The 27622-nt window shown below is 43.3% G+C and overlaps 1 protein-coding gene across 1 annotated transcript in view; it reads left to right on the forward strand.

The window, feature by feature from the left end:
- The window catches only part of SORCS3 (sortilin related VPS10 domain containing receptor 3), a 1546015-nt gene that overhangs the window by 448851 nt on the left and 1069542 nt on the right, over nucleotides 1-27622 (forward strand). Inside the window, exon 8 of the mRNA XM_086919577.1 lies at nucleotides 19756-19829. Within this exon, the coding sequence (XP_086775703.1) occupies nucleotides 19756-19829 (74 nt within the window). The remainder of the gene's footprint in view (nucleotides 1-19755; nucleotides 19830-27622) is intronic.

A 27622-nucleotide genomic window follows, 5' to 3' on the forward strand; every position in this document is an offset into this window, starting at 1 on the left:
TTGTTGAATGTTTTGAAATTTTTCATAGTATAGATGTGTCTTTTAGGTTGACGTGTTTTGGGCCTTTTCTGGATGCAGAACGTATGTATTTTCTCTGAGAAAAGGCTCAGAGAAATATCAAAGGTGAAACACATTCCTCGCACAAATCAGTTTACCTTTGTGAATCTGATTATATTGGCTTTGCACTAGCTCTTCTCCTAGTGCAACACTGCTCTTCGATACAACATATGTAATAAATACCCTATTCTATTTTATGGTTTTAACCAAATTCAGAGGGCTAGCCAGTGCTTAATTTGAGCTTGTGGTTGCAGGTGGGGGGCCAACGGCAGCCATTTTGGGGGGGGGGGGCAGTCACATATTTTTCCTCATAGGATTTTGACCACAGAGAGGGAAAAACATGCAAGGGACGAAGGAGGAAGCAGAGTAAGGTGGAACAATGGTAGAAAAGGAAGAAAGGACCCTGCAAGAGTGAAATGAAAGGGCAGGGAGTGCCTAGTGGTGAATTAAATCAGCATGAGGTGGAATCAATACTACTCAGCCTTCGTGTTCGGCACCCCAAATTTGAGTCGCAGTAAGACCTCTGAGCAAAACTTTGGTTCTTGGCACTTATCCTTCCCCAATAATCCCTGCAAATAGCAAATTACTGCTTGTCCATGCCCATTTTTGTCCGGACAACGTTTTCAGGCTGTACCCGCATTTTGTACTGCCGAAAATGCCATGCCTTTCTATTCTGAGTCAACCGTTCCTTAGAATACTCTGCCTTTGCAGTCTGCCTTCCCTCCGAAACAGACTTTCTGATTAAGTTCAGTACTCTGCCAATCTACCATGTACGTTTTATTTTCAATTGTGTTCAGCAGAAACAATGCAATATTTCATACTATAATTCCGTTTTAAAAGGATTGTATGCTAGAATTGAAAAATTGTTATGACAGTCATTGAAACAAAATGATTTTTTAGCAACTGATGATTGGAGACAGCTCCCAGTAGATGTTTTTTAGAATTGACTTCGCTCAAGCTACGTGTGAATACTGTTGACTTTAAAGAACATATTTACATCTCTTTGGGGAAGAAAAGTTCTATTAATATTTCAAAAAAGGAAATCGTTTGTGGACTGATTAGTTCTCTGTCTGGATTGCAAATCTTCCAAAGAAAAGCCCTCTCTTCCAAGAGCCCTCACAATCTGTCATGGTGGCATTTTAAAGTCACTGTCTACCGATGCCTGAAATTGGAGTGTATGGGGACATCAAAAAGATCAAACCTACTACGCCCCTTTCAAGTGGCCCAAGACATGTAATTGACTTAACCGTTGTTTCTGCTCACAAACTTAAATGTCGACTTGTATGTGCACGAATTTTGGGGCACATTTACAACAGAATGCAGAAGTGTGGCATTAGCAAACATTGCTAACGCCACGCTTCTCCACTCTGAAAATGTAGGGATGCGCCATATGCACAAAAATGTGGCTCACCCTTGTGTTTCCCCTAGCGCTGGCGCCGAATTCAGTTGCCTAGTGCCAACGCAGGCACCCTTGTACCATAGTACAAGGGTGCCTGCATTAGGGGGAATGATTGTTTATATGCAGGAAGGTCTTCCTTCCTGCACATACACTGTTTATGTGCAGGAAGGGAGACCTTCCTGCACATAAACAATCATTCATGGCGTTTTGAAACTTCTTTGTGTGCTGTTTAATGCAGCACAGATAGAAGTTGCAAAGTGTCATTTTTAATTGTATTGCATATTGCAGTGATTTGATTTTAGTTCCAGCAAGTTTTTGGGGCAAAACCCGGGCATCAGCCAGACGTTCCAGTAAATCTGCCAAGTACAAATTGAAAAGTATCGGGGCTAGTATACATCCTTGCTTTAATCCTTTGTTGGTTTTTATTTTTTTGATTATGGACCAGCCAGAAGAGACTCTTGTCTTGACCTAGGTTTGCGAGTATAGGGCAACCAGTGCTTTTAATAGTGTGCTGTCAGTGCCCCAGTTTTTAATTTCATCCATCTCAGGCAAGCCACTCTGTTGAAAGCTGTTTGGAAATCGATGTATGCTAGATACAGAGCCCTCCCGTGTTTTTTTTATAGTGTGGTCTCATCAGTTGGGACATGCAGACCAAGTTATCTTCAATGTGGTGTCCCTTTTGAAAGTCTGTTTGCGTATACAGGATCAATTTGAGCATTTCTACTGTAGCCGTTAGTTCTTGTAATAATGTGCTGGCATAGCACTTCCCATCTACGTCTATGAGTGCAATCATTTGGCAGTTTTCAGGGTTAGATCACAAATCTTTTTTGTAAATTGGGACCAAGAGGGAGCCCCTCCTTGACTCAGGGATTCTTCCTCCCGACCTGTACTCCTAAAAAAGGATGCCATAATTGTGGCCCATTTCCATGGCGCCCCTTTGTACACAATTGACGGGATGCCATTTGGGCTGGGTGCCCCTCCAGACCGCATTTTTTTGATGAGGTGCATAACTACGTGGGGGGTAATTGCTTTTCGGTCATGGGATAGATTTTGTGTCTTTGTGATCCTTGATATGTTGCTGGTATCCCTCATATTTGGGTTTGCGCCATTATTACTAGATGACTTTACATAGTGGGATTCTATGTGGTGTTCCCAGGCTATGGGCAAGATGTTTGTAATTGAAGGCTGCTGGTTTGATCTACATTGGTTATTCATCCAGTTCCAGAATAGCTTTTGATATTGTGACTTTATTATTTAATGTGCTTGCTCCCAGTGATTTTCTATAATCATTCTCTTGCTGCTGATGGAATCACAAAAAATTCTTGAGTTGCTTGAAAGTGGGCAATTGAAATCCATATGTAATCCAGTGTGGCCAATCTAGAGTGTGAGGAGTGAGCGTAAGCTGCTGGCGAGTCGGTGGCTGATCTTCCAATTAGGATTTGAAGACCCTGTTGGTTGAAATAGGCTGGCAATTTGAGTCCATGGTTATCTTTTGGTTGGTACTGACTGCTTATATCTGGGATAGTCCAGGAGAAGTCATCTAGAGCTACCAAAGAGGAGTTTAGGTCAGATTCCATTAGATTAGCTTTGAAATCTCCCATGATTATCCATAGGTCATCTGGGTGATGTGAGTAGAGAGTGCTTATTACTAATACCATTCTACTTAGCGTTGCTTCTTGTTTAGTTTACATGGATGAAGATGAATGCAACCTAAGGTCATGGAGTGCTGATCCTGGCTGAACATGTCAGGTTTTAGGAACATTGCCTTGAGGAATATGTGATCTCCATTTCTTTCACATAGTAGTGATGCTTTTACTGCCAAATAGTTTTTGATGTAAATTGCCACCCCTTCTGAGGTGTGGCCCCCTACTTTATTCGTAGACAGTATTGTCCAGCCATGGTCTTGAATGCAAGGCCCATGTTTCTTGCACTGCAATGACATCATATCTCTTCAGAAATTGAATTACGTCCATTTTGTCTTTGCCGTCAGTTAGATCTCGATTATTCCAAGAGCAAATTTTTAACTTGGAAGCGAGATTATTCTTATCAGAAGTGTGCCTCGGGATGTTAGGGATGTGAGTTTAGGGCCCTTGGTTACCAGGGCCAGTCTTTGGTGTTCTACCCCTTAGCCAGCCATCAGCATTTGCCCCCTTCTGTGTCCATTGTGATTTGTATTAAACCTTCACTCGATATGATTATTTGTCAACTTTAGATGGGAATGATTGACAAACACAGGTCTCTCCCTGTATAGAAAAACCTGAAAACAACCCCTCATTCTCTAGGCAAATGGATAAGAGCATTTTGGACGGGCAGATGTCCTGTTCAATCACCATTAATTGTGAGGGTGGGGAAGGAAGAGATCCTCTTAATGTAAAAACGGCTGGGCCTTGGAGGGGCGAGGATTTGTCAATAGCAACTTGGAATATTGCGGGACTCAAAAATAAAGTGGATAATCCTATTTGGCGGGACCAAATAGGTTCCATGGACCTAATAGCCCTGCAGGAGACCTGGGATACTGAAAATCTACTGACTCTGGACGGGTTTACCACCTTCTCAACCCCAGCAGTTGGATCTTCGAGGGGGCGTGCCAGAGGGGGTTTGGTTACTCTGATTTCTGCCAAAATCCCTGGGACATACACGCAAGTAGCCACTGGTTGTCCTTATTGTGTTGCTGTCTTAATCTCCTATAGGAATCATCACAATGTCTTGGTCATAAATTTTTATAACTCATTTGACAGGGACAGCCCAGTAAGTAATTTGATGATGTTAAGTGCTTTTCTGGCCAACTTTAAGGAGTCGGCAGAGCATGACTGTACCATTTTGTTGATGGGAGATTTCAATATTCACAGATGTAAGGAAAACTGCCCCCCCAATGTGTTATTTGGTACCCCGGACGAAGAAAATACCCATTTTGAACACTCAGAGCAGGGTACCTTTCTGGAAATAATGTTGGCTGAACATGGGCTTATTTTACCAAAGGCGGATGATGAGGATATCCCCACTTTCACGGGCCATGGTAGTGGCTCTGTGATTGATTATATTTTCCTCTACAGCACTAATGGAGCCCAAAGTAGTAGCTACACAGTCTTAAGGTCCCACTTCAGTGATCATAACCTTGTGGTTTTAAAAGCAAAGAATATATTTGTCATCAAGGATAGCTGTAAAAACCTGACAGATAAGCATGATCTGCGGTTAACGGATCAAGCACGCAGAATCAGATGGTGTAGAGTAATCCCAGATGAGTTTTTTTGTAACTTGTGTGAGAGTAGTAGGGATGACCTGATGCTGTGTTTGGATGAACGGGCTGGGGATGGCGAAGTAATGGAGGCGTACAAAAAGGTCTGCATTGACATTCTCTCCAAATTGACTGTTCATGGTAAAAGTAGAACACAAGGGAATGACGGCTGGTTCGACAAAAAATGTTCAGCAGCAAACCGTAAACTTAAGGCTGCCCTCAAATTAGAACCAGTTGATAGACGGTTAGTAGCTACCCTTAGGAGAGATTATAAAACATCAGTTGATGAAAGGCGGCGCGAGATTAGGGAAGACGCTTGGGCTGATCTAACCTCTATAGAGGTATTAAAAAACAGCGCCAAGTTTTGGGCGGTGGTAAATCAACCTTACTTCTCGGATTCCAACAACAATGAATTGGATTGTGGTATCCAGGAAGAACGATGGCACACACACTTTAGTTCAGTTTATGAAGACGAGACCCAGGTGGCAGAACGCCTGACCGTATTCCCTCAATTACCATACACCCTATCTGTGAATGAGGAGGAGGTGGCAGTGGCCATTGGTTTGATGACCAGTAACAAAGCCCCCGGGCCCGACGGCGTCCCCTCTGACCTTTTTAAAGCTGATACTTTATTTTGGTCCAAAGTTTTAACTAATGTTTTTAATAGAGTCTCTAAGACGGGCATTCCTGAGTCATGGTCACAGTCGGTAATCGTGCCAATTTACAAAAAAGGGGATAGGGGGGACCCTGGTAATTACCGACCCATATCCCTTATTGACTCTGCAGTTAAGGTTTTGGGGAGGGTGGTTTTAGGTAAATTGACCACCTGGCTAGAGGAGACAAACACACTTTCACCTCTACAGTACGGCTTCCGCAAGGGACGTGGCACAATCGACCAAAGCCTAAATTTACAGCTGCTAATTGGGAAGTACACCTTAGCTAAACCAGGTTCATTGTTTATTGCTTTTATGGATCTGTCCTCGGCGTTTGACCGGGTAAACAGATCTAAATTGTGGGACCAGCTCCTCAACATCGGAACAGACCCCAATATAGTTTACTTTCTAGCAGATCTCCATAGGGATCTTACTGCAACGGTCCGCTATGATAGAAAGGGGAACTGCACGGAGAAAATTAGCATTATCAATGGCGTGAGACAGGGGTGCATCCTTGCTCCCCTGCTTTTCACACTATATATCAACGACCTTGGCAAAGCTTTGAGTGGAGCCTGTAAGGATATCCCGAAGGCTGGGAAATACTTGTTGCCTGCCCTACTGTATGCGGATGACGCTGCACTTCTAGCCAGAACCTCATTAGGACTCCAAAGCTTGCTGAATTCTTTTTATGTCTTTATGGATAATCTTGACCTGAGTGTTAACTTTGGGAAGTCTCACGTCATGGTAGTAGGTCACAAAGCCAAGGCAAGGAAAAATGTGATGCCACTTTTTTGTAATAAACACAAGCTGTCGCGAGTCTCTAGATTTCCCTATTTGGGGGTGGTCTTCGATGAGGGCTCTACGTGGAACCCCCAACTGGTGGAGAAAAAAACCTCCTTGGCACGCTCGACCTCCGCAGTACTAAGATTCTCCCGTAAACTAGGAGTGAAACCCATTGAGGCAGTACTAAAAGTATACGCTTCTAAATGTATTGCAATTGCCACGTATGGGGCCGACTTGTGGGGCTTCAAACAGGTCTCATCGCTCCAAGTCTCAGAGGACAATTTCTTAAAAACTCTTCTTTCCCTGCCTAGCTCTACCGCAAACTACATAGTTCACCAGGAGTGTGGAGTAGGCTATCTGGAAGACAAAATTGCCCTGGCCCCCTTATTAAAATGGTTGGCAGTTTGGCTAAATCCAGAGCTTGATGTAAACCATGAAATCCTAAAAGATTGTCTAAGCCTGGATCATTGGGACAAAATCACCTGGTTGAAGTACGTGCAACAAATGTGTGTAAAACTGGGACGTCCAGAATTGTTTGATAAACCTTCAAGCTTGGTGAAAGGGGATATAAAATGGGCCAAAAACACCTTCTTGCTGAATAGAGGAATGGACAGAGAGGGCAGGGAGCTGCTTAAATCCTCTGTCAGGTCCCATCAGCTGATTGTTTCACCCGACCCCGAACCGGAACTGTACCTTAAAGTTGTTAACAACGCTAATCATAGGTACTTGTTAACAAGGTTCCGTTTGAATAAAATACATCTCTTAATTTCTGGCCGCCCCGTTTGGACTAGAAGTAAGGATTTAGTATTATGCACATGTGATGGTTGTTCAATCATGGATACGGCTCATTTTCTGTTTTTCTGTGACCACTTCAAAGGTATTAGATTCAAATTCATTATACCATTGCTAAAAGGAAAGGGTTTTAGGCAAGTGAAGCCAGCCTTGCTGTACCTCCAACTCTTGGCAGAGATCTGGGTCATTTTTAATGTGGCTAAATTTTTAACTATCGCCATGAGACTTAGCAAAAAGATTGCTTGGCCTTAGAGGACTTTGTATAAACATAAAATACCGTCCGAAACCTTAATCAAGGTCACTAATGTGCACATTGTTGTTTTTAAAAGGAAAAAACTTTACACTCTGTATATTTCTGTTTTTATCCATGTTAGCTGCTATATTTTTTTATGGGCGGATTAGGTAATGTTTTAATGCTTGTACACTTTTATGGTTTTTGTGATTTAAACCGAATAAAGTATCTTTTGAACTTTAAACCTTCACTCTACGGCCTTGTTATCAGTCCATCTCCAGCACCATGCAGGATGGAGTCGGTTGCAGGTTTTTTTGTGTTCTTACTATTCTCCCTCTACTGTGGTTTTCTTTCTTGTTTAGCCTTCTGCACTGCGATAGCTCCTTTTTTCAAAATTGGTGGATATTTTATTATTACTGGGTTTCTGACCTGAATCCCCAGTCATCCAAATGATTTTTGTTTTCCCTTAGGGCACTTGCCATAGCTTGATTGGAGAAAATAACTTCTGTTATCTCGTTTATGTCGCCTGACTCTGGAACAAGGAATGCCACCCTGTTGATGTCTGTGGTTTTTATTTTCTCTAAAACCAGCATGCTTGATCAAAGCTTCAGGATGTTTCCTCTGTTGAGAATGTCCCCCTTCCCTTGCAAAATATACTTGGGAAATAACAGCCTTGTTGCAAAGTCATCCTGTGCCCTGGGCACCTCCAACTTTTTGCTGACTGGCACTGGTGGTAACTGACTGTGACAGACCCCGGGCTCTGCCTAACCAGGACCAGGGCCAGTACCATGCTGAAAACACTTAGAATACAATACAGTGAAAACACCTATATACATTAGTGTACACTAAGGGTTGGGGGACCCCTGTGATTGGCATGGATTACCCCATAGGGCCCGAGTACATATTATGGCAGGGGGATTTAACTACCTATCAGTCTGTAGTATATAATAGGGCATGGCTGTTTAGACGCCAGCAGACCTTTCTGCACTTGTATTGTGCACTGCTGAAGCCTGAGGTATTTTTTTTAAAAGTGTCTCTGTGTGGCAGGCCTACTTTTAAAAAGTAGATTGTGCCTAAACTCGACTTTTGTGTTTGGAGCATTTATAAATGGTTCACCTACAATACAATGTTTGGGCATATTAGGTACCATTACGTCTCCCCTAGGTGTCCCCGAGGTGGTGGTGGTGGGGGGGGGGGGTCCGGTATCTGTAAGGTAGACACTTGTGATAAAGTGCTGCCCAAAATCGACTTTGGTGGTAGGAGCACTGTGGAGGGAGGATCTGCAATTTATTTACATATTCAGAACCCCTAAAGTCTCACCTAGGTGTTCCTGGGGTGGGGGTCCTGTAGATATATGTAGCCTACTTATAAAATGTGTGTTTTATAAACCCTGGTGCTGGATAAATGGCCCAGTCACTTTTCACTTTGTAAATCCCATGGCATAGGTTACCTTTGGAAAAGGTTATTAGTTAATAACTGGAGAAAGGAAAGCCATAAAACTAGGATTAATCCCTTCGGTGCTCACGACAGCCCCCGGCAGTCACGCGTCACGGTGGGCGTGTGCTAACCACGGCCGGGCACCGTCTGGTTCCCACCCACTTGTTAATTATCCTGCACAGCGGGAGAATTAACACCGCACTCAAGGGGTTAAAGGACTCAGTAGACTGGTAATGATAAATCCAACAATATGGTATTGTTGAATTTATTGTAAAATGTGCAGACAAAAAGTTATAAGACTGCTTTTTGTCTGTAATCCCAAATTCAAGCCTGTACTGCTCTGCTCTGATTGGTCAGAGATAGGTGGGTGAGCCTGGCTGCTTTGAAGAGGTGATAAATGACCCCTGGGGTTAGGAAGCCTCTCGGGGAGAAGAGGTTGCTGGGCATAGGAATGCCAGAGCAGGGGGAGGAGTTGTAAACCATGGACTTCAAGCGAAGGGGAGGAACCCTTGTTTACCTCTAGCTAGATGCCAGGATTAAAGAAGGAATGAGCAGGGGGAGGGACTGTGGAGAATAGCCATCCTAGGGGGGTGTCTAGCCAGCTCTCCGTGCTGAAAATTCTGACATTGAATTTTGGAAGAAGAGTGGTTTCTGGGTTAGCATTTTGCCACACTCTGTAGGAAGTGGTCAGAGTTTTGGGTGGAACCCTGCAGCTCTTTGGTCAAGAGTGCCCTCCTGATTGACCCCAGAGAACACTGAATGAGTATCCGAGAGTGGCAGTGCCTCTCAGGTCTGCTCCTTGAAACATAAGAGAATCAGAAGGGTCTGCGCTGAAGAGTTTTATGTGCATTTCCAAAATCCTGAACTCTGAAGAGTGCGCCTTTTTGCACCATTTGAAACTACAGCCCTGTGGATAAAACCTGCTTCAAAAGTACTAAAGAGTGGACTCCCTGCAAGCTACGGGTTAATAGAGCTCACCTGCACATCACCACAAAGAAGTTCCAGCCTGGAGTACTATCAGTGGATTTGTAAGGGTTTCGTTCAAGTGGATTGCGGGAATTAAAGTTTCACACTTTCATGGACCCTCTTGGAGATTCCAGAACCGTGGATTGTGTGTTGGATACTTTGGGACCCGCAGGAAGAACTTTAGGAAGGAGTTCTAACTGGATCCAGCCTGCTGGAGGAGGTTGCACAAGAGTGGTGAGAGATCCTCCAGAACAATTGCTAAAGGTGAATGTGTCCCTGTCAAAGCAAACTCATTAACTAAATGGGGCACAGTTAGTTTCTAAGCACTATAACGTGACTAACCTTTAAAAATTCACATCTCAGGTTCTCTACAGTGCATTTTCTTTCGTTTTGGGGCCATTCAAAAGATAAAAATATTTCCTATTTTAATAAATTGTTGTTGGATTTATATTTTGTGTTGTTTCTTAATTATTTACTGAATTGGTGATTTTAAATGCTTTGCATACCTGTCTTTGAAGTTAAGCCTGACTGCTCACAGCCCCTTTACTAAGGGTTGAGCAAAGGAATAATTTTCTAAGACCTATTCTGAGCCCGATACTGTTTTAGTGGCCTTGTTGCCATTGGCAGACATACATTTGACCCTACCAATAATCCACATTCCAGCAATTATCTTTAGGTTTTCTGGATTTTCAAATTGATTCGAGATTGGTTGTTTTTGTGGGGGACTTGCCTCTGAGCTGTCCAAGTCCTCCGTGTCTTTTTGGGATTGGGCTCCTCCAGGTGATCGATTCTTCTTGGGTGTGATTTGACTGTGTTTCCTGTTGTGGTTCGTCACTCCGTGTTCTTCAGTGCGGGGATGGTGGGTCATCACTGCTCATTCTAGGGAGATTTACATCCCTGTCATTTTTGTTTGTGGCCATCAGAACTCTTTGTTTTACTTGGGTAGCAGTCTCTTAGAGACTATTTTCGATTTATAGTTGTCTCCTTTTATAGTACTTAGTTTGAGTTTTGCTAGGTAGGTGTCATTTTTGTTTGGATTGCCCACTTCAATCCCCGATAGACAGCGATGCAGGGATGAAGAGTCTCCTTTTGAATTTTCAGGGATCTTTTCTGATTTGGTTGATTTTAAGGTGGTCTTCTGTGTTGGATTCGAGGAGTTCTTTTCTCTTATGCCATTCGGTTCCGACTGGTAATCTTTGTACCAGTAACTGTTGTTCTTTCATGTCCTGCTTTACGGCCAAGTGTCCTGTGGTTTGTTTAGGATCATTTGCACTTGTTGCGTTGCTTTCGGTTCTACCGAGTTGCCCTATCCCCAATGCTCTATAATTCAGGTTTCGGGGGGAAACAACTTCCACAGTGCTTACCTTCATTTCACTTTGGAGCAAGTGCAATAAGCGCCCTTCTTTATTGCCCTTGTTTAATTTATTTAATTTTCTTAAATTTTTCTTGTTTTTTCTGGATTAATGCTGGACTTCTGTGGAATTTTTTTTTGGGCTGGTTGTTTTTTCTGTGCTTGATGTTAGATAGAAGTGCGTTCTTCTTTCAGATTTTTCAGCCATTTTTGATTCATGTACATTGTTTCTTGCTATTTGGTTTGTGTCACTCTACTCATTCTGGTCGATTTCCTGAGGTCTCTCCAGCTCCCCCTGTTTACCATCGGCCCTTTTCTCAAAATGTATATGTGTTGTTGGATTTTCTCTTCCCCTAGGTCTTTTTGTATGTTCTCTTGGGTTCCCGGGGAGATTGTGATTTTTTTTATTTTAAGTTTAATTGTGAAGTATGATTTAAGTTTGAGTATAGCTCTTGGTCTTGCTTTTTGTGGCCTTTCTGACTACCTCTCTCTTGAGGTCTTTAACCAGAGAACTCATTATTTCGGGCAGCTTTTCTAAATTCTGTACTATATGGCTGCATCCACATCCCTCCTGTTTAATGTTTAGCTGTTCACTTTTCAGAGCTCTACTGCTCAAAGAGTTCAATCGTTCGATCTTAGTGTCAAGGCCCAATATTAAGCAAGCTACTTTCCAAACTATGTTTATTTAAGTATCAAGATTCGCTGGCATGTATAAGGGCCACATTTGCCATTCAAATCAGAGCCTGACTAATCATTGTTGGGTGATTCTCGATTTAAAGTATCAGTACAGGGGATCCACATCAGTTAGAGGAGAGCCTGACTTTGGCGGCTAATTATCGTGAATGAAAAAGCATGAATTAAAAAGATTTGAGCACCAGCTCGCTAGTGAGCATCGCTTTTCGGGATCGATGGCAAAAGCCTCTGGTTGGCACTTTGAGAAATTACTGTTTTCTACAGTGCTATTTGCTGACAATAAAGGGGCCTCGTCTCTTGTAATAGGAGTTGTACTGCCAAACGGTAGTTTAGGCTGGTGCAACTCCTTGACATTTATGTTGTTGTTGTTACTGTTAGCTGATTGGTTGTGATGGGCTTAAGAGGTGATATTAGAACAGTGTTCGAATTTGTCTCATGGTCCTAACTATATCTACATTATACTTTGAGACAGGCAGAAGCACAGAATGATTAAAGTAAGAAAATGCCAACTTTCTAAAAGTGGCATTTTCAGACTTGCAACTTAAAATCTAACTTCATCATAAGTTATGATTTTAAATTGTGAGCCCACAGACACCAAACTCAAAATATCTGTATTTTCCCAATTTAAAATTACACTTATAAAATGCAATAAGGTAATCCCAAGGTTAACTTATCAGAGATAGAGGCCAAAGTCAGGAGAAACCACACCAAGGATTTCAGGTCTAACAAACTGGCACAACATGCATACAAACACACAAAATCCCTCAAAAAGAGAAAATAAACAACACTTTAGCATAAGCGAGAGTGCCGTGTTCATAATCAAAAACTGTAGAAAAACAGGTTCCATTGCCTTCTTAGGTTGTATTCAGGGGCGTTGCTTCCATTGGTGCAGTAGATTCAGTAGCACCTGGTTCTAGAGGCCAGAGGGGCCATTACATCCTGATTATTGCTCTATTTGATAAGTCAGACAGCAGTTTGGAGGTCCCCCCACTTCCTTGCACTAGAGTTTATGACAAACTGACAATGCTGCTGGTTGCGTCCATTAGCTCCTGAGTTTCAGACCAACTATACATCTTCGTCATGCTGCTCAGTTCACTGATAGAACATCGATGTCACAAACATCGATGTTCCGAATATCGAGAAAAAAATATTGACTGCAAAAATATCGACTTCCATACCTTAACAGGTAAGTACAAAAATATTGACTCCAAATGATTGAGGTATTTAAATATAGATGTAGAAAATATCAATTTAAAAATATAAATACAATATATATTAAATATATAAAATTTACCAAAGTTAATTAAATGTAATATAACAAATAAATAATTCATACATATACATATATTTACTTAAAAATAACTATTATCTTTATTTAATTCTTAAACTTTAAAATTAAATACAATATATATATATATCAATAATTTAAAATAAAAGAACATTCTATAATAAATGTAAAATATTAAACTATTACAAAAAAAATTCAACTAACATTCCCCAATACAATAAGTGCAACAGTAGGGAAAGTGTACGATAGCGGAATAATTACATTTACTATTCCAACTCCAGTGAGTGCAACAGTAGGGAAAGTGTTGGTTAGCGGAGGGGTGAAAATTATTATTCCCACTCCAAAGAGTGCAACAGTAGGGAAAGTGTTGGATAGCGGAGGGGTAAAAATTGCTATTCCCACACCAGTCAGTGCAACAGTGGAGAAAATGTTGGATAGCGGAGGGGTAAAAATGACTATTCCCACTTCAGTTATAGCGACAGTAGGGAAAGTGTTAGATAGCGGAGGGGAAAAATTACCATTCCCACTCCAAAGAATGCAAAAGTAGGGAAAGTGTTAGACAGCGGAGGGGTAAAAATTACGACATTTGCTCTCAAAACGTTCCCTACCAAAGAAAAGGCTGTACTTGCCAAAACATAATTTGCGTTATTTGGTTAAGACTCATAAGAAGACACTCAAGCCCATTGTTTCCGCCTCTGAGCTATGGATGGAACCTATTGCAACTGCAGAAGTTCTGGGGAGGGGGGCGTTGGGATTGTTTATTAGTTTTTAGGTGTTATAGGGCCAGGCATGTCACTACCTTAGATAGCAGAGGTGCGTTTCAGATGCAGTCAAGATAGGCTCTACTAGAGACCTGAAATGTTTACCCTGGAATATATGGGGCATGCACTCCATGCTAGCCCGGGACCAGGGTTCAATTCCCCGCCTCGGCGGGTCTTGGGCTCAAAAATTCCACGGACCTGATAATTCTCGCCTCGGTGCCTATTCCAATCATGGAGTCCCACTCTGCAACTCTGGGCAATAGCTTGCTTAATCTCCACAACGGCCCCCACAACGCTAAGGATGCCTGGCCTCCACCTTGGGGGTGCCCAGGAGTGGACGCCACACAGGGAAAGCCAGGATGGGTTCCACAGCGGTATTCGTACAAGCGCCTTGAGACCCTTGCGGGTGAGTAGTGCGCTATACAAGTATCAATTTTTTACATGTGGCGTAGGCAGATGTTACATTCGCATTTGGTAAGACTGGGAGTTCATATTGCGCTGTTACAAGAAACAAATTTGCAGGCGCAGAAAGGGACAGCATTGCAGAGGCGCTGGTGCGGACAATAGTATTATATGGTTTATTCTGCTTTTGCTCGAGGAGTGCTGGTTTGGGTGCGAGCCGGGGTGCCTTTTCAGTGCAGGGAAAGGAATATTGACCCAAAGAGTAGGTTTGTAGTTGTTATTGGGAAGTTAGATGGGCGGGATTACCCTGGGCAGTGTCTACGCACCCAACACGGAGCAGCCAGCCTTTTTCGTGCAGTTATCCGCGAAGCTGGCACCTTATCTTACCGGGTCGGTGTTGATCGGCAGTGATTTTAATTGTGTGACGGACGTAATTTTCTATTGTTCCCATCCCCACTCCCTAATGCTCCCACTCATAGGATAGCGGAGGCCAAGCAAAATTGGCAGGCTCAATGGGGCCTGGTGGACACTTGGAGGGCCAAGCATCCGGCTGACCTGGATTATTCCTATTTATCTGAGCTGCATGATTTGCACGTGCTCTTAGAAGCGTTGCTATGCACTCCAGATGTGCACGCTGGGGTGCAGGGTAGCAAATACCTTCCCAGAACACTCTCGGACCATAATCCAGTGTTGCTCCGGATGCACTGGTTGTGGTCCCGGGCCCGGATACCTACTTGGCGGCTCCGCCCAGAGGCTTTGGAGGACCCAGTGATTAGGGAAGCAGTGGGCACGGCTATCACTCAATATTTCGGGAATAACATGGGAACTGCCTCCACGCTGAATGTAGAATGCAACGCATTTAAAGTAGTGCTTCGGGGGCGCTGCTAAGCCGAGGTGTTGGGTGTGTGCAAAGTGCTCTTGCAGGAGATAAATAAGGCTGAGCAACACTTACGAGCGGTTGAGCAGGCTCGACCTGGCAAGCCGAGAAAACAGCGAGACCTGGTAGAGGCAACAGAGGCAGTAGCAGGGCTGGTGGAGCGCATGAGGTGCTTTGACTACAAGGCACATATAGCATGCACTCATGTCGAAGGGGATAAGTTGGGGGCTTTGCTGGCCTGGGTGGCTATTCCGTTGCGAAGGGGCTGGCCAATTATGGAGGTTAAGGATGACCGGGGAGATACTTGCTTTACTTAGGAAGGTCATTACCGGGGTTGAGTTTGAGGGGTTCACGGGCGGACTACAACTTCCACAGCTAGAGGACGATGAAGTTGAGACACTTGGTGGGGACACAGACGTACAAGAAGTGTGGGCGGCCATTAAGCACATGGCGTACAACAAAACCCCGGCAACAGACAGCCTCCCGATTGAGTTCTATGTCACTGATTTGGAACAGTTGGCACAGTGGTTAATGCATTTGTATAATGGGGCGAGGCACCTGGGTCCCCTCCCTGTGAGCACGAGAGGGGCAGTTATTATCCCACCATTGAAACCTGGTAAGCCGGCATGGACAGAATGGCGTACCAGCCGCTGTCCATGCTTAACGCGGACTATAAGATATTTAGCCATAATTTGGCCACCCGTCTGATGCCGTATATGACTACCCTAATTCACCATGACCAATCTGGTTTCATTCCTACAAGGAATACGACCCTAAACGTGCGTCAATTGCTGTGCATATTGGAGGCGGACACTTACCCTAAGGCTAATGCTGCGGTATTCGCTGTTGATCTAGTAAAGACCTTCGATGGTTTGGAATGGCCTTATCTCTTTCATGTTATGGCCCGGTTTGGTCTGGGGGATAACTTCATAGCATGGACGGCTTTGCCTTAAAAGTCCTCTATGGCGCGGGTTGGATGGGAGGGGTGATATCGGAGGCTTGTGAGGTGTCCTGGGGCACACGACATGGATGTCCATTGTCCCCCTCTCTTTTTTGCGTTGGCCATGGAACCCTTGGCAGCGAAGGTTAGGATGGGGTGGTATTTCAGAGGACTACAGGTGCAGGAGCAAATTCATCACATAGCCCTATATGTGGATGACCTACTTATGTTCCTGGGAGACACAGAGAGGGAACTATTACGAGCAAAGGTGGTATTGCATGAGTTGGGGGAGATGTCTGGCCTTCGAGTTAATTAAGCTAAATCCTGTTTGTTCCCCTAAGACAGACATCAGCAAGATCTACAGGACATAGCGATGGGAATATAGGTGCCTCCCATATCTGGGGGTACAGATAAATTATTCCAGATCAGATATGTTAGAGGGCAACATTGGTAGGGCAGTGTGGGGCCTAGCGGGCAACTTTGATTTGTGGTGAACATTGCTGTTGTCGGTGGCATTCTTTAAAATGGTGGCCCTTCCCTGATTGTTATATTATTTCGGGACCCTGCTGGTATAGATCCCAGTGAGGATATTTAAGCAGCTTACATATATGATAACGGGCTTTCTATAGGGTCGCCCTGAAATTGATGCTGTGACCATGATCGGAGGGAGTTTGGGCGGTACCTGATTTCGAGTCCTATCTGGCTTCCCAATTGCAATGGTTGATGCAGAGAGTGGCACTGAGGCTGCAAGGTATGGAAGTTGGAGGAGGGGGTGCTCTGGAATGGCAGCATCTCCCCCTAATAGTGTTGGACCTTCCAATCCGGATGGGTGTTCTCTCAGAAGAACTTAGAACGCACTGCAATCCTGGCGGTGCAGTCTCAAGAGGGCGGTCCTGAAAGTGCCATACGCCCCTGATATACCGCTTTCAATGTGTGAGGCACTCCCTCACTCGGGGGTCTTGGCGGGAACTGCATGATTGGACCGAGAAGGGACTGACTACCATTGGGGATTTATATGAAGATAGAATTATGCTGCCTTTTGGTGCTTTACAAGAGCGCTTTGATCTGAGAGTGGGGGACTTTTTGCTCCATGAGGCGCTTACTGCAGCTACTCATGCGCACTGGAAAGAGGGTCAGGTGGAACCTAGGGTTTCATTGGGATGTCAATATGTGGTAACGGCAGTGGGAACGATTAAATCGATCACATGCCTATACAAACGTGTTACTACCGAAAGGTTGGCCCCTCTGGGCGAGCTTAAGCGAAAGTGGGAAATGGATGTGGGCAAGTAGATTATGGAAAGAGCCTGGGCTGGGGTGGTAGAGCGAGAGTGGAAAAGCACTTGGAATACCCGCTTCCAATTGCTTCACTTTTAAATTTTGCGCTGGCCTACCTCACTCGGGCAAAAATTAAAACCTATTTTATCACTGGCAGACAAATGCCCGAGGTGTCGAAGGGAGGGGGCAGACTTTCCTCACATGCTATGGGGTTGCCCACTGCTGACTGGTTATTGGACTGATGTGCTTACATTATTGAAGGAGGTGACAGAAAGAGAGATGGAGCTGTCCATAGGGACTTGTATATTGCGCTGGTTCCCTCACACAGCCAAAACTAAGATTACCAGCAAGTTTATAGACATGGGACTAATGTTGGCCAAGCGGACATTACGATGCATTGGAAGGCGAGTGGACCCCCGAACATAGATCGCTGGAAGAGAGACTTTCTTAAATGGGCAGAATGTGATGCCATAGTTGGGTTACAACTAGCAAGAAGAGCGGGGAACGAGAGGGCGTTAGAGGCAGCGAGAGCATGGGAAAGCTTGGTGGGATTACTGAGAGAACTAGATGCTATGAGTGACGAGGAACCGGAATTGAGATCCCCAGACACAGAATAGGTCCTTTTGCGAGGCGTAAATGCACCTACTCGCCCTATGCTGCACGTATGAGAACTGTGAGGCTGGAGGGGTACCCTGCACAAGTCTGAATTGATTAAGAGTTGGAATTCATTGATTGCACACAGGTCATAGGGTTGGAAGGCTATGGTGAAGAACTAGAGGTGACATGCCTGGAAGGGAGGTGGGGGGGGAGTAGATAGATTGGGTTAAGATGTATTGAGATTATTAATGTAGCATGATGCAGGATATGCTGAAAAGTAGATGATCCACCCCTGGCTCACTGAGTATGCCTCTCCATGGCCAAGATGAAAAGGTAGGATGGGAATGTACTAAATATCCGTATACAAATGCTCTAGAATTCTATTGAGGAGAGGGAGAGAATAATTCAGACGTGCTGTATTATTGAATGACAATATAAACCTAATAATAAAATTAAAATAATCCCTGCCAGATATGCATGTTTATTGATTCAAAGAATAACGTTCTCCAGAAGGTTATTTTTAATTTCAGTATGTCTGTCTCTCACTAACCATGTTTCCTATAAAGCAGTACAGTCGTATGCTTTAACCAAAGCATAATATAGCCCAATTGTTTTGAAAAAAACATGGCGAAAATGTGTCATAATTGCGGCATTGCATATTTATGCAAATTGCAATGCCCTCTACATGAGGCCTTAGACTGTGACTAGTGCTAATGTTTGAAGCGAGGTTAACAAAGATAAAGGGCCCTATTATATAATCTACACGTGCCACTAATCAAACGAGCATGCAACCTTTCTGAAGGTCATTGTGCATCCCTAGCATATTGATGCTCTATACAATCATTAACAGGTGTTTCTTCATGTGCATGCGACTACGTTTCGTGAATGGCACACAACCATAGTGTTGTCCTCATAAAAGCTGATGGCCCAGAAGTATTGATAATGCCGAAAGAAAGCGAAGTTGTAGAAAATTATCAGGGATGGTCTTGAGCATGCTCTTAATAAAAGGCAAGCTAGGCGGTATTTCTGGAAGGAATCCTGGAGCCTCGACGGTCATATGAGGAATGCTCGCCCGCAAGAGAGTACCACAGGGATTGCCTGCTATCCAGATGTTGAGCAGAGGCTGAGTTGGTACTTGATGATTCTATGGTGGCCAAAACTTATCAGGGATCATAGGATCTTCTGCAATGGAGTTGATGTGAAATTCATCTAGTCATCATTCTCATGATTGACTATAGGCCTTCCCTTGTAAAATTTGGGGCAGCTGGTAAAATGTCTGCCTGCTATCCTAATCTACCTGTCTTGTTGCCTCATTTGGTTCAGCACATGTTATGGCTTGGCCCATCAATATTGCAGTACCACAAGGACAATTCAATACAGGAGCATCATGTTATGTGTTTCAGTTCACTGTGTCACTCGTTGCGACTGGTCCAGAGCGATGGGCGGGGGGGGGGGAGGAGAGTGAAAATAACTTGGATTACCATAACTGGGGTTACAATTTATTGGGGAATAATTGTCAGAAATTGGATTGACCAGGCTGATTCCTGTATCTCTCTCCTTGCCACAGTATTTTATCTGGTGATTTTACTGGTTGATGCAGGTGAAAATCCTGAGTGAAACACCATAGAGCTACTATATTTCAACAAAACCCCAATTGCATTGGGGCTGTTAACGCCCATTAGGGCCTCCTTTGGAATTATCAGGCCACTCGAAACCTGAACCTATATTGTTGATAAAACTGTATACTTTTTCATGATTTGTAAAATGTAGTAATTATGTCTTGATTCAAAATATCTACTAATAAGTGTTTCATTTTGAAAAAATGAAGAGAAACATTATGATATATGTGACACTTTAAATGTATGGTAAAATGTTGACATTGCTTCCAATAAAAGCTTGCTAACACAGTGTCAGCATGCAAGTCTATATTTTAGTTGACTGTTTATAGAGTCAATTAAAGCTATTTTTACTGTTGTTACTTTATGTTTTGTAATGTTAACCTGTGCATGTTTTCCAGTTGTACAGCTCAATGGATTTTGGAAGGAGGTGGCAACTAATGCATGAAAGAATCACTCCGAACAGGTTTTACTGGTGAGTCTCTTGACGCCTTACTTCATTTAGCTTACATTCAGTTTGAGAGATTATAAAATAATAAATAAACAAAAAAACTGCATTTTGGTAAGATCTATGTCATGTATTGAATATTTATAAGATTCACAATGGCCAAAGGTGACTTCTGGCGACTCTTGAATTATTGCTCTCACCCACAGTATTTATTGTGAGAAATGCCAAGGAAAATTTCAAAACAACAGACGGTTGGTAGTCCACCTAAATTTTTCCATTAACAAGAATACTTATCTATTTGAATATATGCCCCTTTCATAATTAGCGGAAGACCAAGGGTAGACTGTGAAGACAGAGGTAAAGACCTCAGCTTTACAGCTTCAGTTACTCAGTTGGAATCCATACTGAATTGGTGCGTTTAGGGATTTAAGTTGGTCGGGTACTGTTGTTGCTCAGCACTGGCAGTTGTTGCAAGCAGTAGTAAATACATTAGGTTGCTCCTATGTGATTAATAATAAGCTTTTTTTGTAAGTTGTAGCTTTCTGAGTATTTCTACAATATATGCTACAGAAAGTCTGTTATAGCGTTCTGACTTGTTTAGGGACAACAAGGCTTTATATTGTGCTGTTATTAGTGGTATTATAAAGTGTGGCGATTATGTGAATGGTGGAGAACTGACAACATTTGGGCCCAGCGCCACTGCACCTACTGCACCATTCAAATCATGACCTTAGTGCCTGCAAGATAGCTACATTTGAAGCTGCCTATTTCGTTGTAATATAGCAGTATTTGGTGTTTAGAGGAGTTATTACAACTTCTGGCCGCAGTGCCACTGCATTTGCTGCATCATTTCAATCATGACCCATTTGCCTGCAAGGTAATTGCACTTGTGACTGCCTGTTTAGTAGTAAAGTATAGCAATATTGGGTGTTTAGTGGTGTGATTAGAGCTTGTGGTCCCAGTGTCACTGCACCTGCTGCACCAATGTAATCATGACCCTAGTGCCTACTAGACAACTGCACTTGTGACTGTTTAGTGGTTAAATCTGACAATAATCTGTGTTTAGTGGGGTTCCTAGTGCTTTTGACCGAGCTGCCACTGCGCATGCTGCACCTTTCAAATCATGATCTTTTTAACTGCAAGTCAACTGCAAATGTGGCTGCCTGTTTAGTGGTAACATATAGCAATATTAGGATTTTGGAGGGGTTCTGACAACTTGCGAGCCCGGTCCCACTGTACCTGCTGCACCATTTCACTCATGACCCTGGTGCCTGCAAGATAACTGCACTTGTGCTTCACTGTTTAGTAGAAAATATAGCAATATTAGGTGTTCAGTGGTTTGCCTAGAGCTATCCACCTGCTGCACCATTATACTCATGGCTCTAGTTCCTGATAGATAACTGCACTTGTGACTGTCTCTTTAGTAAAAAAAAAACTCTAATAATAATCTATATTTAATGGGCTCCCTAGAGCTTTTTGCCCCAGTGCCACTGCACCTGCTGCACCATTCAAATCAAGTCTCTTTAAACTGCAAGGTAACTTTATGAATGCCTGTTTAGCAGTAAAATATAGCAATATTAGGTGTTTAGAGTAGTTCAACTTTTAGGCTTGGTGCCACTGCATCTGTTGCACCACTCCAAATATGCCACTATTGCCTGCAACATAACTGCACTTGTGACTGTCTGTTAAGTAGTAAAATTTAGCAATATTATGTGTTTAGTGGTGTACCTAGAGCTATTGATCCTGGTGTCACTGCTCCTGCTGCACTATTGTAATCATGACCCTAGTGCCTTCTAGATAACTTCACTTGTGACTGTTAAGTAGTAAAACTTAGCAATAATCTGTGTTTAGTGGGGTCCCTAGTGCTTTTGGCACCGATGCCACTGCATCTGCTGCACCATTTAAATCAAGCCCCTATTAACTTCATGGTAACTCCAATTGTGACTCCCTGTTTAGCATTAAAATATAGCAATATTAGATGTTTAGAGGGAAAGATAACAAAATGTAAACAGTAAACGGTATGCAGCGCTAACCAAAAGAAAAGAACTTCAAACCACCAACGCGGATGGGAATGAGTAGTCAGGCCACGGGAAACTGATAAAACAGACACAGAAGGGACAACTACAACCAATAGAAATGGAGGAAAGTAAACTGGCAAGCATATGGACCAATAAAAAGTGAAAGCAGGATGTAAGTACCTCTTAAAATATATTAAAAACAATAGATTTCTCAAGAACAACTCAAGCACTGGCGCTGAATTACCTTGTGTGTTTGGACTTAACTAATGCCTCCAAGCAAGAGAACACACGATAGTCCATCTTTTGTTTATTGATGGAACCTACTTTGTCCATTTACCTTATTGTCCTATATGCAACTTGAATGTGTTTTATTGATAGTTTTGTCTGAGTATGCTTGTATGGTTGAAACCCTGAATGGAAGCTGGTTTGAATGTGTGTGTGTGGGACCTAATTTATTTCTACATGTTTGATGTTTTTATGTTAGTAACTTTATATAGATGACTTGTGATCAACTTAACGAATACTATTTTTGAAAAAAAATATATAAAAAAACTTTTTGTAAAGTTTGTTTCTTGTACATTATGGTTGTTTGCCCAGTAAAGGTATATATCTTGTGACCTTCTTTGGCTCAGCTTATTATTGTATATAGGCAGGTTGACTTTTCCATAGTATTTGGCAACTCAAGCGCTGTGCAATCAAAACCTAATAACCAGGTAGAGACGGGTCCGTATCGGGGGCCCTCTATTCTTGCCCTCACTCTCAGCGTGAAAAAAATCTGGCCTCGGTAGCAGTCTCACTCACCCTCGGCCGTTGATGTAAATTCGAAGAGGCTACTTTGTTATGTTTGCTGCCACGATCAGTAGCAGAGTAAAAAGCAGAAACGGTGGAAAACGAAGGGCTCAAGAGAGATGGGCGTGGTGAGCAGAGGTCAGATTCTTAAATGTACAACGATGAGCTGCTAAAGAGTGATAAATCTCCTGCTCTGCTGTCCAGTATTAACAACTTCTAAATACGTTCGAAGCCCACAATAAATAAAAAGTTAATATTTTCCAAACTGTTTCATTTGAAGTTTCGCACATTTTTATCTGATCCGACTAAAGGATTGATATAAAAAAAATAAAGCATTCTTTTAAACCCTTCTTTCTCTGCAGTTCCTGCAACAGATGCAAAGTCCTGTTAAGTGTTTTCTTTGTATTCAAATTCATGTCCTTCTCACTATTATACACTCTTTGCTAGTGGACGTCATATTTCTGCACACTATGCAAACGAAAAGTGAAAAATGCTGCTCCATTCGTGTTAGTATGCAATGTCTGTTGTAGCTAACCTAGAAAATGTCAGTTGTTTAAAACTTCCAGTATATTTCCCAAAAACTTTCTTTTCAGACTTATTGTTTCTAATGGCAGAAAAAAATGTTTCCGTATAAACTTAAATGTATTGTTGCTTGCGGATTACAGTTTATGGTGTTCAAAAAGAACTGTTTGTTTATGAAGTCGTGTAAAGCAGAAGTGTAGTCCCCTCCATTAGTCCACAGCCTTCATTACATACACCACACCCCTTTTGAGCCCACCCGCCACCCCACCCGCCCCTTCTCCTTTTCCATCCACTTACAGCACTTGGGCGAGCACATTCAATAAATTGTGCTTTGAAATAAACGTAATTGAAGAACATTGTTTTAAGGTCATCTGGACATTTTCTATATGACTGTCACCTAGATGAAATGGTTTGAGATCATCACAAACCTTTGTATTCTTTCTGTCAGGGCTCCCACAGCAGAGGTGAGATAAAAGATGATAGAATTGTGCTTATGAGGATTAGGTGAGGTATCCAAACCAATTTCTTAGATACTAGACAACTTTCTCTTACCCATCCCGACACCCTAAATAACAAAGATAAGAGGGGGGCATAGCCAGGTCTCTTCCGAGGGGATGGAGAGCCACACTCTTGGCCCACACTTGGTCTGCACGCATCCCACGCTTGCACAGCACTTTTCAGCCTGTCGATGGAGGCCCTGCCCTTCTCAACAAAAGCTTGCAGGTGATGCCCCTGGCACTGTGGGTCAGGATCCTCAATGCCACACACAAAAGTCTAGAGTGATGTAGCTGAATCCTCATATTAGTGTATCTTCTGAACTTTAGACTATTGCGGAACAGGTTTATTTTGAAATAGCAGCTTGATTCAGCCCCCTCCAAAACCTGATACCCCAGACTTGAGTGAAGAAAGTTGTTATTTCTGTTGAGAAAGTACACAGTTTCACTACCTGTGAGTCCTGGCTTTTACAGCGGGGTTATCCTCAGATTTTTTGCTTTGTGGCCTTCTGTTTCTGACCTGTCTTTGGGGGTTTTATGACTATGGGCACTTTACCACTGCAAATCAGTGCTAAACTGCATATGTACTCGCTGTAAATTGTTGCTATGGATTGTTGATTGCATGATTGGCTTATTTGATTTACTAGTCAGTCCCTAGTACAGCGCACCTGTAAATCAAATGCTGCTAGTGGACCTGAAGCACTGATTGTGCCACCCACATAGGCAGCCTGCAAATGTAACTCAGGCCTGCCATTGCAGAGCTTGTGTGCAGTCTAGTACTGCAATGTCGACTTGGCAATTGCACCCACTTGACGGACCCCAACCTTCCCTTTACTTACATGTTAGTCACCCCTACGGTAGGCCCAAGGTACCCCTGTGGGCAGGGTGCAGTCTATGTGAAAGGTAGTACATTCCCTGGTTTGTGTGGCATGTCCTAATAGTGAAAAAACTGCCAATTTTGTTTTTCACTATTGCAAGGGGCTATCTGTTCCCATCGGACTAAATGGGGAGTTTTCTTATAATATCTTAAAAGCCTAACTACCCCTGGGAAAAGGTAGGAAATTAAAGTTTAGTATGCCTGAACTCAGAAAGTTAACATGTATATTTTACTGGGGTGATTTTTACTACCTGTGTTTGAAAATACCACTTTTAGAAAGTAGGTATTTTCTTGCTTAACCATCCAGTGTTGCTCTGATTGGATGTGGATTGACTGTCTGGGTTTGGATTGTCAGGGGCTGGGAAGGTGCAGTGGCTCCGGAGAGTCTGATGAGTCAGGGCTGGGATGAATAGACCTGGCCTTCATTTAGAGTAAGGGGAGATTTCCTTTCACCTGAACAAGCATGGCCTGCCTTCCACAATGCTGTCCCCACCTCCTGCCAGGAAGCTGCACTAGCGAGGACAGAACTAGTTTTGACTGAGAACAGGGCGTCTCTACCACCAGAGATCAAAGGATTTTGTAGTATAAATATTGGGGCCCAGACCCCAAAACTTTAGATTACTTCTGAACTAAGGAACCTGCCTGGAAGAAGGACCAGGTAAAGCTGAAGGAGAAATACTGCCCCGTGCTGTGTGCTGTTGGGGTTGGCCTGCCGTTGTTGATTCTGTCTTGGGGAGGGATAGGACTGGACTGTGCTTTCATCATCCTGCTGTTAGAATTTTCTTCAAGGGCTTGAAGTAATGCTTACCTCCTGTTGGAAGTCTCAGGGATAGAAAATGTATATAAGTAGAAAGGAGGGGACCCCGACAGTTGAACCTGGGGTGTTCTAAGTATTTTAGAGAAAACAATGGTTCGTGTTAGGCCATATTGGTCCTAGAAAACAGCAAGGGGAGCTGTTCATTTATGATAGGTTCTTTAAATTAAAATTAAGACGTATCCTGGCACCTACTGTGTGGTGTTATGGAAAAGCAACCTATGGCGCAATCCCAGTGCTCATTCTTGACACCACAGCGGCTCGTCCCGAAGTACCCTGACTGACCCATGCGGTCCATAGGTGTTACCTGATACCATTCTCTTGGTGTGTTGGTTTTTATCGACACTACTCCCTCCCTGCACTCCTGACCTAGAGGGGCAGATTGTTTAAGGAATCCTGACCAACTTCTCGGTCTCCAAGAGGTACCTGACACCAACCTTGCCGTGTCCAGCTGTTGTCACAGTGCTCAGATGGAGTAGCTACCCGTACTGCCCATAGACGACCACGGTCGCACCCCTAATTCTTCATGCTCACATTTATGTCCTGATGAGGATCTCCCATAATTGAGATCGAAACGCCATCGACCACACAAAAAACTCCTCTACTGTTTGAAACTACCACTAGGAGATTTTGTACATGTTACTGATACGATGTATATATTTTAATTGTCACCCTCAGTCGCCACCTCACGCCTGTTTTCACTCTTAATGTCAGCACTTTGAACCATCATTTCTTAAATGCAGCCTCTATATATCCTTTGTAATAAAATTGTTTTGCATTGTGAAAGCCCTCGTGTGCTCCGACATTTATGTCCTTCAAAATTAAGTGTGTAAACTAAATATTTTGCTTCTCTGGGCTTCTTCTAATTTTATATGCCTAGCACGATACATTTAATTTAAAGAAACTATCATAGATGAACAGCTCCCTTGCTGTTTCCTACGACCTATATGCCCTAACATGAGCCACTGATTCTCTAAAATATTCAGGGATAGAAAAGACTTCAAAGAGCACTTCTGGGAAATCAAGAGGGAACTTTGCCAAAGAGAAGAGCTGGAGAAACTGAGAAGGAATACTACCTGTTAGATTTGGGGGTCTCTATTGGCACAGGTAAGTGCTTGTGACAAGCAGGGACCCTTGCATCTAGTCAGGGTAAGGAGGAACACTCCTAAAATAACCCCTGCTCACCCCTTTGGTAGCTTGACACAAGCAGACAGGCTTATCTCAGAGGCAGTGTGTAAAGCATTTGTAACCACATACAGTTACCCAGTGACAACACTACAACTGGACACCACACAAGGTTTATAAAAATAAGTATTCTTTATATAGACTTAACACAAGACCATTAAATGACAAACAAAATCCACAATACTATACTTTAAAAAGGTAGTTTTAGCTTAGTTCAGTTCAGTTCTTAAGATGCGACACTTTGCGTTAATGTACCTTACGATGCGTTACGCTTCCATAATAAGTAATGTTGCAGCGACGGAAATGCGGCAAAGTTCTGGAGCAAAGAAATAAAAATTCAAAGATCTTCCAGATGCAGCACGCTTCTCCAAGGATGCGAGGAGTCTTGGTTCAATGCCTCAGCTGCAGCAGCGACACCTTTGTTCAGCGATGCGACAGCAACAGCCTTGGCTGCGGGACTCCTCTCTGACGTTGCGAGAGGTTTCCGCACAATGCGACAACTACAGCGCCGACATCCAAGATGCGATGGCAGCAGCTCCGACGGCAGCACGCTTCTCTGGGGATGCAAGGCGCTTTTCTTGATGCGGTGCAATATGACAGCTACAGCGCCGACATCCAAGATGTGACGGCAGCAACAGCAACGGCGACATGCTTCTCCTTTGTTGCGAGACTCTTCGCTCGATGCGGAGCAATACGACAGCTACAGCGGCAACACCCTCCTTTGGAGTTGAGACGGCAGCGATGGTCACACGCTTCCTCTTCTTTGCGAGACACTTCTCTCGATGCGGTGCAATACGACAGCTTCAGCGCCGCCATTCAAGATGCGACGGCAGTAGCAGCGACGGCGACGTGCTTCTTCCTTGTTGAGTCACAATTCCAGGTCCTTGCGACACAGAGTCCCTCAGTAGGCTCAAAACAGTACGAGGCACTTCCAAAGAACTCTGGGGAGCTGGGGTTTAAAGTCTGCTGTCCCTGAGACTTCAACAGGAGGCAAGCTCTTTTCCAAGCCCTTGGAGATCCTTCACAAGTTGTAAACAAAGAATGTCTGACAAAATGTTGATACTAAAAATATCGACATACAAAAATATCTCAACTAAATTATCAATGTCAACAATATCTAC

Source organism: Lissotriton vulgaris, chromosome 5 (genome assembly GCF_964263255.1).
Source record: "Lissotriton vulgaris chromosome 5, aLisVul1.2, whole genome shotgun sequence".
In the NCBI taxonomy this organism is placed as follows: Eukaryota; Metazoa; Chordata; class Amphibia; order Caudata; family Salamandridae; genus Lissotriton; species Lissotriton vulgaris.